The sequence below is a fragment of the Gopherus flavomarginatus genome, chromosome 21, assembly GCF_025201925.1.
Source record: "Gopherus flavomarginatus isolate rGopFla2 chromosome 21, rGopFla2.mat.asm, whole genome shotgun sequence".
Classification (NCBI taxonomy): domain Eukaryota; kingdom Metazoa; phylum Chordata; order Testudines; family Testudinidae; genus Gopherus; species Gopherus flavomarginatus.
Window position 1 is genome coordinate 11,098,273 of NC_066637.1, and position 13,922 is coordinate 11,112,194.

The window sequence follows — 13,922 nt, forward strand, 5'->3', positions numbered from 1 at the left end:
GATTTCTAGCTGGACTTCAACACTCGGTCCCAAAGTCCAATTTAGTTTCAGATCTTGCATTACTAGTGTTTGGTGCATTTGAGTGATGCCTGTGGTGTCTCTATGTATTGTTTATAGGAGTGAAGTGTGTGAAGTCAATAAACAAAGGGAAAAACAGTTTCCTAACACTTCTGGAGGGTAAAGGTAGAATGCCCTTCAGTTACTACTGTTGTGAATCTAGGAGTCAGAAGGCTTGGAAAATGTCTGAGCCAGACTTATTTATTTATTTATTTTTAAATGAGCAGGTGAGAATGGGAAGAGGGATGTTCTCTTGTTGAGATAGAGTTAGTTACGCAATATTTACATATAATCTGGATTTTGATCTAAACTTGGCATACTTGCCAAATATTATGAACTTCATCTGTAATCACAAATTATATTTCATGTCTATAGTTTTATGAAATTAGAGGCACTGAACTGAGTTTTTGTTTTTTTTTTAATTTTCAGTATTTCAAAGGTGGTGGTTTGCTGTTTTTAGCAAACTACTACTGAAAGATCAGGGAGATGTTAAATAGTTGGAGGTAATGAAAAATATTTTTCTGTACCTGTGCAGATCAAACTAGCGCATAACTTACTTGCATTGTGAGCCTTTGTCTAATGCATTGGATTTATGGTTATGTCCTTTGGAACATGCATTTAGTAAAGTCTACATAGAAGGCTGGAAACCTCCTCCTTTTATTACATACAATCCTGTCTCAGGACTGGTTAGAACTCTGACTCCTTGTTATAGTGCTGACTTGTCATAATGAATTGTTTCTTACCTGTTCTTTCTACCTCCCATTTCTCTGCATTTCAGTCATGACAGAGAGTCATTTTTAAAAGCATTTCCAGAGAAAAGCTAATTGCAGTTACAATTTAAAAGAGTACACTGGCCTTGTGATTAAAAAAAAATGACACTGAAGCAAAGGTGATTTAAAAACAAAACAAAAAAAAAAGCCCACCTGATAACCCAGTATGTAACTCAGTAGGTATGGTGCAGAGTCCACATAGTTTGTGCGATGGTTCTTGGGATACCCAGGAGGACTAAGAGTCAACTTATTACCCCTTGCCTCTAGCACAAGAGAGACTTGTTTGTGTTTAACTGGGTACTGACTCCTTGACATGACCAACTTCTGTTAGCCAGCCAAATAATCTACTCTGGGCTATTCCAGCCCTTGCCTTGCAGGTTAACAATAGATATGACCCAGTCCCTGAGTTCTTTTTAAGTGTTTCCCTGTAGTGTCCAGTACTTTATTCACTGAACGCTCACAGAAATACGAGGTCTGTGGTCCCTAAAGGAGAAGTGTACACAGCAACTTGCCTGATTCAACTCAGGATCAGCACCTAGCTTCACACCACAGTGCTGAGATACATTTATACTGAAAACAATGTTTATTATCAAAGATTCAAGAGACAGTGAGTAAGGATAATGGAAACAAAGGAGTTACATATCAAATCACCATAATCTTCCTAGAGACTAATCTTAATTTACCAAGATAACTTTTTAGACAGGAGGTTATGTCACCCGAAGTCTTTTGCAGTGTCTTCCACCAAGGTAGGCAGAGATCTCATTTTAATGCGCTGTCCTTCTTATTTCCTAGGTGAAGAATAAAGGTACACCTACTTTCTAGATATGTCTTGCTTTCTCTTTGAATCTCACAAAGTTCATTGTCTGTACCCAGAGTCAGGATCACCAGCCATGTGATCTCAGTATGATGCCTCCTTGTTGATTTCACACACACTCCCCCTCTCTCCCCTTAACTTTCTGTGTAAATGATTCCCCATTGTGTTAGTTTACAATGTTAAATTTGTATGCCAGAGAGACAGGTGAATAAATATCTCATCTGCCTTTGTATCAAGGCAGAGTTACAGACTTTAAAACATATTTTCAGTATACATACATAACTCCTTACATAGTATCTGTACCTAGATTTCTCAATTATATTAATGACCAGTGTGACCCTGGCTTTCATTTAAGAACTCAAGTGACTTTCTTTGGTGAACCAGAATATACATACCAGAATCAGGATATTCTTGTAACCCTCTTACCACATGGCATTGAGAGATTCATGGGTCACAGTATACCTAGAGAGGTCAGTCTGGCAAATTGATTAGTCTGTTCTAGACACCCATCCCTAGTGATGCATGAGCTGTTGGTTTGTCATGGCCAGAAGCATAAAATCACTAGTTAAAAGTACAGTGTCCACTTTCCATAGTACTGATTACTGAAACAATGTTCAATTTTTTTTTCCAGACCAGAATGAGGGGGGTAGATAGACCAGAAAATTGATGGTGGTTAGTGAGAGTGGTGTTGCTCAATGCTGAGCATCCACTATACGCACTTCACATCAGCAAAGATGCATTTAAAGCTCTACAGTTTGCAGGAATCCCGTAGCAGTGCTACACTAAAATGACTGCAGAGGATTTGAATTCATTTAGATATAAGAGTAGATTAGATAGATAAATGTCTATCAGGGATGGTCTAGAGAGTATTTGGTCCTGCCCTGAGGGCAGGGGACTGGACTGGATGACCTCTCGAGGTCCCTTCCAGTCCTAGTCTATGAAGAGAGCAGCTCCAACAAAATAATGTCCTTGTAAGTGTCCTTGTTCGAGGAATTGCATACAGTGGCGAGGTCAGAGCACAGGATCCATTTGGTGGAAAAGACTCTTATTACTTTGTCCCTATTTGGGAAGCATATTTAGAGATCCTGGAAATAATAAATAAAATAAGGGAGTGAGATATATACAATGTATGTGTTCAGTGCACGTCAATATGTATTTACAGTGTTTCCATTTGCACTTTTATTTTCAAGAGAGGCTGAGTTTTGAAGGTCAAATGTTTCATGGAGTACTTGTTCCAGCACAATGCAGGTGTGAGTGTCGTGCAAATTATCTCAAGAGAGAAAGTGATAGGCAGGACAGAGTTTAGGGGCCCCTGATCCCATATTGAGTATTGCACTGTGGCCACCAAGATGCTTTTGTCTGATAGCAGGAGCAGGGCCCTGGGAGGCATGTAGAGCTTTGCATCCCATGAGCATGATGGAGGATGGTGCTTATCACCTCCATTTTCTGCTCACAGGTGTGCTCTCTCTCCCCCTGCATTGTCTGTAGGTAATGGAGTAGGTGCCTGGTGCCATTTGGTCTTGTCTACGTTAAGGACATTTGCACTGAAGTCACTAAATGGATGTTGTTTGCACAGGCACTGGACTGAAATAAAGCAGAGGTTACACCAGGACACCTTAAACCAGTCACGTAGTAACGTAAACTGCACTAATGTAAGGCTTGCTTTAAACTCGTGCAGCAGATGTACATAAAGTATTAGCATTGGGGTAACTATATCAATGTAGTTACGCTGTTACCAATCTCCTTAATGTAAATGAGGCCTCATGCTTGCTTCTACTCAGTGTTGAGGGGTATACCTGATGTTTATGCTTCCTTGAGCTTGCGTTTAGCCATCATTTGTGCTGGATTGCAACAGATTTGTGCATTTTGCAAGCACTTGCAGGATCAAGGCTGTAGCGTGCATTCCATAATCGCTCTGCTTTCAGTAGCATTTATTTTTTCTCATCAATAAAATTGAATAATTTGTGAATATCTAATATTGACCAGTGGGCATTTCAGCAAAATCTAAGTTGTTTTACAGGATCACAGATCCCATTTTTCCTCCTCATTTCTAGAGAATGCTTAATTGGCTGAGAATGCTGTTAGAAATGACATGCTAATTGTCAGCTTCAGCCTTACATAGATTGTTAACCCACATTTACCACATTCCTTTGTTTTTGTTCACAGCTGTTAGTTACCATGTAAATTGTGACAGTTGTGAGTTACATATTCCTTCTGTGTTTTCATAGCACTCTACAGAGCACACTTGTCTCTTCAGCCACAGAACTGGGATGTTTTGTTAATCTTAGTTTAATCTTAGTTTAATTGTATTTCTGGTATACACACTAATTAATAATACTTTGCATGTCTGTTATGTCAGTCATCTAATGATCTCAGAATACACTTCAGACATAAAACCTGTCTGAGGAAGTTAAGTATTATATTTGTTTGCATTTTGCACACAGGGAAGTGGAGTCAGGAATAGTCTTGGCTTCTGGTGCTATGCTCTGGCAATTGGGCTGCATTCCTACCCCACTTAAATCAGAGGTTAAAGACTCATACTCGATTCCTTGAGATGGAGGTTTGGTTTTTCCCCTTCTCAAGAGAGCGTGGTTATCACCCCCTCTTCTATGAACTCTTCTTTTCTTTAAGGCCCCATTTCAAGACCTCAGTCTGCCAGCTAAGCAGGGTTTGGGGACACTGCCTGATCAGGCTTGGCAGGTGATAGTTTGAAAATCATACTCATTAAAACAAAGTGCTTGTCCTGTTCCTTCTTAGCTTGTCTTACTTCAGTTTGTAATTTTTAAAAATATTAGTTTGCGTTGGGATTACCCTGTAAGTGGATGGAATCCAAAATGGTGGTTGATCCTACAGAACAGTGGATATTCCAGCTGCACCTTGCTGCATGGATCTGCCATACTTTTCGGAAGAGAACAGTTAGAGCTCTATTTGCCTCCTGCAAATCTGAACCTACTGGTGCTTCTGTTAATACCTAGCATTTACATGGCACTTTAAATCGTCAAAAAGCTGCACAGATGTTAATTAATTAATGTCGAGAAGGTATAAATGAAATGACATGTGGCTTTTAGCATATACAGTGGAATAATAAAAAAATGCACAAAAATATAGTGTCTACAAAATTCTGCCCACACACAGATTTTGCCCGAAAGCTTCTCCTTTCCTCCTGAAATGGGGAGGATTGGCTGGGTTCACTCTAATGTTTTCTCTACATTTTTTTTTTTTTAACAGAAGAGTTGATTACCACTGAAAATTAGATGCCTTTCAAGCCACCTAACTTGGGGAATTGGGAGACTGACATAGTTTAGCAGTAAGAGCGAATAAACATCTCCACTAGCTTCCGTAAATAAATTAGAAGACTTAAAAAACTGAGCTCTGCAATATGCATTTCAAATACGGAACTTAATTATCTGAAGAAAGTGTGTAAAAATTCCAGCTATACATTAACATTAGTAAATCTATTTTTGATGTAGAAGATGGCTTTGAGAGTAACCAGTTGGTGAACTTAACTGTCAGCTGATGTCTCTTCATCTGCCCCTAGCATGGCAAAGCTTCAAGGAGTGCATACTAATTTAGTGTTGCTCCATCCCCATCAAGTTAATGGGCCATCAGTGCACTTTGTCAATAGTTGAGTTCTTTTTGGACTCTAAATCTGTACTTGTTATCAGAAGTGTTATGAGAACGAAGACCCCAGAAAACCCATAGAAAAAGCTAACACACGTTTTGAAGTGGTGTTATGGAGGCATAACTGTAACTCTGTGACCCGTTTCAGAATATGCCCTATTTTTGGCTACCTGTTTCAATGTATAGATTTACTGTGTATATCGAAATCATTTTAAGATACAATAGTATCCCCTCAAATTCTGAGAGATTGGACCATGCTGTATTATAACATGATTCCCACAACACAGTACTACTAATGTTTGTAGGTGTGGAGCTAATTTATTGACACCTTCTTTGCATTGCAGCTGAAACTTTTCTAACAATAACAATATGGTTGTTTCTAGTGTAGGTTTCTGACCAAGTTGATTAGGGAATTTTTTCTGACAATTTAGCCTAATTATGCCACAGTGCATATTGTCTCCCATACCATGGATTTAAAAATACAAAAACCCTTTTCCATATTGGCCAGAGAAACTGCAAGAAACAAGGACGTCTGATAACTTCTCACTTAAACTAGGTTTACACCAGTGTAACTCCATTGAAGTCAGTGGAATTACTCCAGATGTACACTCATATGTAGAAAGAGAATCTGGCCCAGCCCCATTTAAATAGCTATTGCTAACATGATTTGTTATAAAGTGTGGCTACAACCAGAAGTTGGTTTTTTAAAGCGTCGAGAAGGTGTTTTGCTTACTTTAGTCTTCATTTTGACCAAATGAAGCAAAATGTTTTTTTCAAATTGTATTCTTCTGCAGACTGGCCTTACTTGTTCTGTTTAGATTTCCTCATGAAGTTGAAATTTGTGTCAAGGCTTCGAAATAGTTTGTGAAGAAACTGCTGAAACAAACCACTTGCAGAAAAAAATGTCATAATCCTGAATCTGTTCTACTTCACTATCCACATTAACTTGAAAATGTGATATTGCCATAAGCATGGGAGAAGGTACTGCAGATTTTAGTTGTAATGCTGGAACAGATCCAGTGCTAGAATTTAAAAATAGATTATCAATCTGGTTTTACACTTTTTACCTGCGACCTAATACTATTTGGGGAATATCTTGTAAATAACAGATGGAAAACCCTACAGGAGTGGAATTCACTGCTGCTTTTATATTAAACGAGCAGGCTAATAATTCCTTTTTATTTGCTTGGTCTTCAAAGAGCCCAGTTATCAGCACACAAGTATAATACCACAGAACTGCTACAGTAACCATTTGTAATTTAATAATTTATTACTAGGCAAGACTTAATCTAACATCCTTCTCCCTGACCCAGTATCACCAGCCAGAAATTTTAGGAGTGTGCTGAACCTCTATATGGATGTCAGTAGGGCTCATTCTGCTTTCAGTAGTTTGAATCCAAGGTTTGTTCTGCATTAATATGAATTTTGTATGTGTATTTCTCCCTACACCCTTGAATGCTGATGTGCATGCCTTCACATCAGAGAGAACCTGGCTGATTGGCACCCAGGTTTGCCTAGCCATGTTGCATAGCTGCACTTCAATTATTTTATCCTTACTGGTGCTGCGCTCATCTATCTGAATATCTAGCATATCCGGGGCATATCCCATGGTTCTTTGTGCTTTAGTAAGTTGAGCCACACTGATTCTTTCTCACTGAATTGTGGGAGGACTTGTTTGCCCTTCTTGGCACATGGAGGGAATCATGGGAAAACTATCAGTATTTGAATGATCTTAGTCTGCATCCTCACTGCAAAGTGGGCAGGATACTACCCAAGCGAAAGCCTTACTTGTGGTTTATACTATACTCCATGACTGGCCAGCTAGCGTGGGTTGAAAGCACCACTGAACTCGGGTCAGAAGTTTTAGTGTGTGGAGGAGAACCAGTTTATGGGCAACACTCAGGTCACACCCAAGGTTAAACTCTGCAATGAAGACTATAACTTTTGTGTTCATTTGAAGATAGATAAACAGATGAGGTTGGGATGACATGGCAGTCTTTCTACAGCATATAGTACTGTCTTACATGTGATCAGAGTTTGATAGTGAGCTTAGTTCCTTGCTTGGGAAGGTGGACTGGAGTTGCACTGGTGGGACCCAGAAGTAGCCGTTCCAGCCTGCCTCAGACAGGAGAGTTTGGTCACTGCAGACGGGAGGCCTGGTGAGGGAAATTCCTTTTTTCTTCCGACCCAACCCACAAAAACAAAAATGGATTTGCATATAAACTGCTTTTGGTGCAAATTATTAGCTTGTGTGTGTGCGTCTGTGAGGGTGATCTGTCCACATGAGGGATGTGGGTCAGATGGATGGACACACAGTGATACCTATACATATCTAATAATATATCTATAAATGACTCCATGAACTTTAAAACTTGGCAACAATTTGCTGTGAGGCACTTCTTTTGATTTAGTCAGTCACTTTCTACAGCCTGAGGCTTGTTTTTGTTTCGTCTATTAACAGCATATACATTATTTATTTGCTTTAGGATGAATTTTTAAAAACTGGCTGACCTCACAAAGCTGTTGGGAAATTGCATCAAAGCCCCAGTATGGATTACCTTGCTCTCACATTGATCACTTCAGGCATTTGCATTCAGTGCAATTTTTTGGAGAGAGAGGAATCGGAGAAGGGTGTTACTGAGCTGGATAAGTGTATTTGACATATCCACATTTCTTATCTGAGCATGTTGGAAAAGAAGGAAAAATTCCTGTAGCCCTCTTTTTGAGCTCTGGTGTAAATCACTGCCAACATGTAAATCTTGCTACTATGTAAACCTTGGTACAGTTAAAACATAGAATTACTACAGCTCCATATGTCACTCAGATGCATAGAGAACAAAGAGTTTATTTAAAATCAAACAGTGCTTTTCTTAGAGGGAATCCTGAGCATCTCACAGACGTGAATTAAGATTCCATTCTCTTGTTCATGCTGCAGGTAAGCATTCTTACCTCTACTTCTACAGATAGGGAAGAGGAAGTACAGACAGACAAACTTGCCTGAGGCCATAGAGTAATTCAGTGGCAACAATATTTGTAATGCATTACCTGGAATCCTTAATAGCTGGATTAAGAAATGATTACAAAAAACGACATGGCCCTCACTGGATAATTGTGGTGGCTTCCCATCTCTGCAGCACTAATCTGGTTGTTGCTTCTCTTTAGGAGTAGCCCACCGAAGCCAGAGCAGCGAAGGAGTGAGTTCTCTCAGCAGTTCCCCATCTAACAGCCTTGAAACACAATCTCAGTCTCTCTCCCGGTCCCAGAGCATGGATATTGATAGTGTCTCCTGTGAGAAAAGGTAAAGAACACTGCTTATACTACCAGGCAGGTACTGCACTACAGGCCATCTAAATATGTACAAAGAAAATACACTCTTTATCTCCAGCCGTTAAAGGTCAAGTTTAAAATATATTATTTCCTACAGTGTATATTTTTCTTTGCCTGCTTAAGAAATTCAGTGTCATATTTCTTGTGTTTAAAGCAAACATAATATGAGAGGCAGACCCAAAAGACCCATTTACTGGCTAGTAATTTTTAATTGCCACATTTATGGATCTGGCTAGTCCCGTGCATCCGTCCTATTTCCTGAGCAGTTTCCATTTAAGAGAACACTCCTTCAGTCAGCATCTTCATAAAGAACTGTCTTTGGGTTTCCAGCAGTTAATGGGCTCGTCTGTTCTTTTCTCTTACAGTATGTCCCAGGTGGATGTAGATTCAGGAATAGAGAACATGGAGGTCGATGAGAGTGATCGCAGAGAGAAAAGGAGCCTGACTGATAAGGTTGGCTAGTCCCAGAGTCTCTTTCATCAGGCCAGATGTAGAAACTCTGTATTGTGACCTTTAGCTCTTGCATTTTATTAGTGAGCTTACTTGGATTATGCAACTTACTGTTTAAATTTAAAGCACAACTGTTTTGTTGTTTAATGTAATGCATGCTACTGTTTCATAAAGTATTAGATTTGTTTTACAAAGACTTTGGCTTAGACTCAATCTACTGTCTTTTACTTGTATTAGTGAGGCAAATGGACTAAATGATGATGGTACTAATAGATAGTACAGGCTTTGCTCTCCTTAATTTTTCCGTGCAGATGTCTTGCTTTCCCATTTACCTCTAGAAGTTTTAAATCAGACTTAGAGAAACGTCCCTAATCAGAATCAATCTTTGGCAGGCCCCCCAAAGGATGTGGAACAATAGTCAGATTGGTGGAAGAGCAATATACAGTATTTCTCTTAATCTGTCTTCCATTGGATCATTCAGCTTTTGTCACATAGATGTTTTTGAGGGGAAGTACCCAGCCTTCAGGCTTCATCTGACTACTCGCCCTTCCTCAAATTCCCTGGTCAAACCTAAAAAAGACAGAACTCATGAGATAATGAACTTTTGTAGCAACCAACTGGATGGTTTCAGAGTGTTTTCTGCACAATAGCTTCAGCAATCCAGTTGATTGACTCTGGAAAAATGCTCTCAAGAGACCTCAGGAGGGAGATTATACCTTGCAATAAAATTAGTTTTACCCTCTAAATCTGATTTTTCTGTAATGAGATTAGATCAAAGCAAACACTTGTTATGGGAAACAAATGATATAATTTTGAAGACTGTGTTCTCCTTTGTAAAGCACTTTCAGATCTCCTAATGAAAAGCACTATATGAGTTAGGTATTATTATTATTATTATTATTATTTATTACAAAAGAGAGAAAGAAGAGCAGCTAGCTCTCCCACCCATCTAGACAAGGGATGGGACCCTGAAGAGCAGAACAGGCGGGAACCAGACCCAAAGTTCAGATTCACTCCAAAGTTATCATTTGACTCTGGGTCCGATGCTAGAAATGCAGCCTCAGTGGGGGTGTGGAGAGGCTTCCACCACCATTTTTGCAGTGCTCCTTCTAAGCCCTTGTTTACCTCTGCACTTTCAGTAATAAGCTCAGTTGGTGAAAGTCTGGCTTTGAGCCATGTTGCAATAACCCTGATACAGAACTTATTTTTCAGAGCAGTCGCTGGTTGCAAGCCAGGCAGTCAAACAGCTTCCATTGTGCTGCTGTGAAATAAGTAGCTTCAAATCAAGGGCGGCTTGAATGGGGGGCTCAGTGGAGAGTACGAAGAAGCTTTGCAAACTTGGCTTGATTCCTCTTTAGCCTTCTGACTACTCTGAGTGAATGAATGTGAAAGGAGGCACCCCAAACCCAATTTATAAGTAGGAAATTTCCTTGCCTTCTTTCTGCATGGAAAATGTGGGCATTATTTTAGAATATCTTCGATATTTTGACATCAGTATTGGAGGCTTTTTGTTTGCATGAAAAGGAAGCAGAAGAGTTTGGCGTTTAGTTCCGTATAGGTTCTTGTGTTGTGTGAATAGAAATAGTATTAGTTTAATTTTACATGCCTTATGGTTGTTAACTGAATTCACACTAAGTTATCGTATCCTGCCCAGGCTTCTAGGTTATTTGAGGTCCGTAGTCCTGTGTATTGTTTCTTGACTGCAGAGGAGGAATGGAAAAATGGGAAACAATAGTGGTAGATAACTTCTGTGGGATTGGTAAGGAAACGGAGGCAATCCCTGTTGGATCTTCAGTGCGAACCTGTGTCAGATTCTTTTTTATTATTTTTCAGTTTTTTTCCAGTTTGAATTTTCTCCCTCCCCTGCCAACCTTTCTTTTTTAAAGAGAACAACTTCTTCAGAAGATACCGACTTATCCTGATACTTTTTAAAAAGCTCAATATCAGCTGAATACCTGATGTGTTCTATCTGATAACTATTCCATACTCTTCCAGGAGAATGGGCTTTGAGCCAACAGGCATTTTCCATCTCTTAACTGGTATGGCTTAAAATCACATTTGCTGGGGTTTTGTCATTGTGATGTGATCTGGCCCTTTTACTTTGTGTAATTGACAACTTTAGCATGTATTGGAAACTGGTGTACGGTAAAATGAGAACAAAGGCGTATGGGTTCAAGCTATTCCGATGCAGACCACCTCAGGTGAATTGTATTGCTTAAGTCAGTAGCTGCAGTTGTTGCCATTAAGAAGTCAACATTTGCCGACAAGAAGGAAAGAGAATAGAAAAGATGTCAACAAGTGTGTTGGGTTGTGGTGTGATGGAACCACAATTTGAGGACTTCAATAACTCAGACGTAGATTAGGGGTTTGTTACAGGAGTGGGTGGGTGAGATTCTGTGGCCTGCCTTGTGCAGGAGGTCAGACTAGATGATCATAATGGTCCCTTCTGACTTTAAAGTCTGAGTCTATGGAATAAGGAAGAATGGGATGAGGATGGTGCAGTCACCAATCCAGCGACCAGTGTGTCGCAACAAAAGGTGTTTGGGAACTGGTGGAACGTGCCCTACATCATAGAGCTCCAAGTGCAGGGTTCTTGCTGGGAAGTGTTAGAGGAAAAAACGATAATTTTAGGCAGAAACCACTGACTTTTATGCAACAAGTATTTCAGTGTTCTTGAGTGATGCTTATGTCTAATTACAGTTAGCCATGCCAGCCATGGTGGAGAACAAAGATTGCTGGTTGCATATATGTTCTGGAAAGGTTTTTAAACACCTCAATCCCTCCATTTTTGCAGATGACGATTATCGGAAACTTGCTTCCCTTATTTCTTGAGCTACTTTTCCATCTATGCTCCCCAAAATCTGGCATCACCTTTGTAACACCACTGTAATTCATTACTTGTGTTATTTATGCTGACAACTTTTTGAGGGGAGTAACTGTAGAAAAGCTTGTTTTGCCTTGGAATTGAATATAGTTAACATGACTTGACTAAGTGAAGGGAGGAGAGGAATGAGGCAGGTCCTTGAGTACTTTGTCCTGCTCTTTCCAAAGAGAGGCAAAGCCATGGGACTGGGTGAAACAAAAGCTAAATTGAACAAGCAGCAGTTTGTAACAGCTCTCCCCAAGTGTTATGACCAAAAGTTTTCTCTTGGTACCAGGATTAATTTTCTCAGTTTATTTTTTTTCTAGTATTCTCTGTTTGACAAAGTACTTATTAACTATGCTGGGACGTATTTACATTCACTCAGGTCTCATCTAGCAACTGGAAATCCCCAGTTGCTCCCAGGCATCACAGTGTGCAAACTGCAATGTCATTTACAGTGGAACTTCCGTGTAGAATTAATTTTTTTAAGAGTTGCTGACTTGTGCCGTGAGACTGCTCCTACTCCCATTGAAGTCAATGGAAGTACTCCCGCTGACTCCAAAGAGTTGGGATCTGGCTGTGAATAAAGAGCGTTCCTCTATATTTAACCTTCTGCAAGCCAGCTAACTGGAAATGGTTTTTAACTGCTGTATGGACGCAATTATTTTTGTTGGTCTTTTTTTAGTAAAACAAAGATTGGGATTAAAAAGAGGGGAAAATCTTTAGGTATTCTTTTTAAGATGAAATCTTAAAAAAAGGAGGTCCTGTCTGCTCTGGGTAGACGTTAAATACAATTAAAATCAACATAGAACTCCTTGTAAGAGTAGAGTTGGGCCAGTATCCAGGCTAAAATTTTTCTTCCTCCTACATTATTTTCTAGTGTGATGTATGGCAGTTGCTTTGCACCATATTGGTGTGTGATATAATTTCATTTCTCCTATAACTCTTCTTTGTATAATTTTTTCTTTTTGAAATATTTTCTGATACCGGTATGACTGTCCTTTCATAAGCACACATAATCTGCTACCAGAATCTAGTTGTGGCTTTCAAACTGACATGCAAGAAGCCTTGCAGAACGTTTTCTTTACAGAATCAATGGATAATAAGTGTTGGATTTTGTTTGTCCTGTTTCCTTTTGCCACAGAGCTGATTTAAGGTGTCGTATTGTGCCTGTTGAAACTTTGACTTGCATAAGCCAAACCAAAATGAATGCAAAAAATGTTTCCCTCTTCCTTTAACAAGGAGCCTCCATCAGGATCTGAAGTATCCGAGGAGCAGGCCTTACAGCTGGTCTGTAAGATCTTCAGAGTATCCTGGAAGGACCGAGACAGAGACGTCATCTTCCTCACTTCGTTCTCTGAGCAATTTAAGCAGAACCCAAAAGAAGGTAGGAACTTCAGCTGTTCCCATTGTGCTAGTTAGGGTATGAAAGAAGAAATTGGAGGAGTCATGTCATCGTTTTCAAACATTAAGATGGTGTGGCTGACTTATAGCCCAGCTTCATCTCAAGCTTTTTGTTCGGCTGCAGTCATATAACTGATGCTGCAGTGATGCTTGAGCTTTTCTGGCTGCATTCTTTGCTTGATGCAGAAGTTATTGAGCACAAAATACATTTGTCATCAGCAGATGCTGTTACAATGGGGCCACAATACATGGACAAAGACGAGATCCTGCAAGGTGCTGAGCACCAGCAACTCCCATTGAAGTCAACTGCCTTAACAAAATTGATCAATCTGTTATTGGGAAACTATTGTGCCAGCGTCGCCATGCTTTTGAATCTTTCAGAAAGCCTTTTAAATTGAAGTATTCAGTATTGCATTATAATAGATATGGCTGCTGTTCATTTGATAAAACTGAGGAAGTCTGCTATCTCTTTATTAGGTTGATGGTCATTTTGTCAGATATAAATGACCAATTACTAGTCACCAAAACACTTCATTGCTAATTTAAACTTGCGTTTGCTTTTCCTTGTGACATTCTGTGACCTAACTCAACAAAAGGAAGGAAAATACAAGCGAAT

General features: G+C 39.6%; 1 protein-coding gene across 4 annotated transcripts in view; it reads left to right on the forward strand.

Annotated features, from left to right (window-relative positions):
• Window positions 1-13,922, forward strand: part of UBE4B (ubiquitination factor E4B) — a 62,807-nt gene that overhangs the window by 12,213 nt on the left and 36,672 nt on the right. For all 4 annotated transcript variants that reach the window (XM_050931935.1, XM_050931936.1, XM_050931937.1 and 1 more), the window contains exons 3-5: window positions 8,425-8,560; window positions 8,955-9,042; window positions 13,145-13,289. In XM_050931935.1, the coding sequence (XP_050787892.1) occupies window positions 8,425-8,560; window positions 8,955-9,042; window positions 13,145-13,289 (369 nt within the window). The remainder of the gene's footprint in view (window positions 1-8,424; window positions 8,561-8,954; window positions 9,043-13,144; window positions 13,290-13,922) is intronic.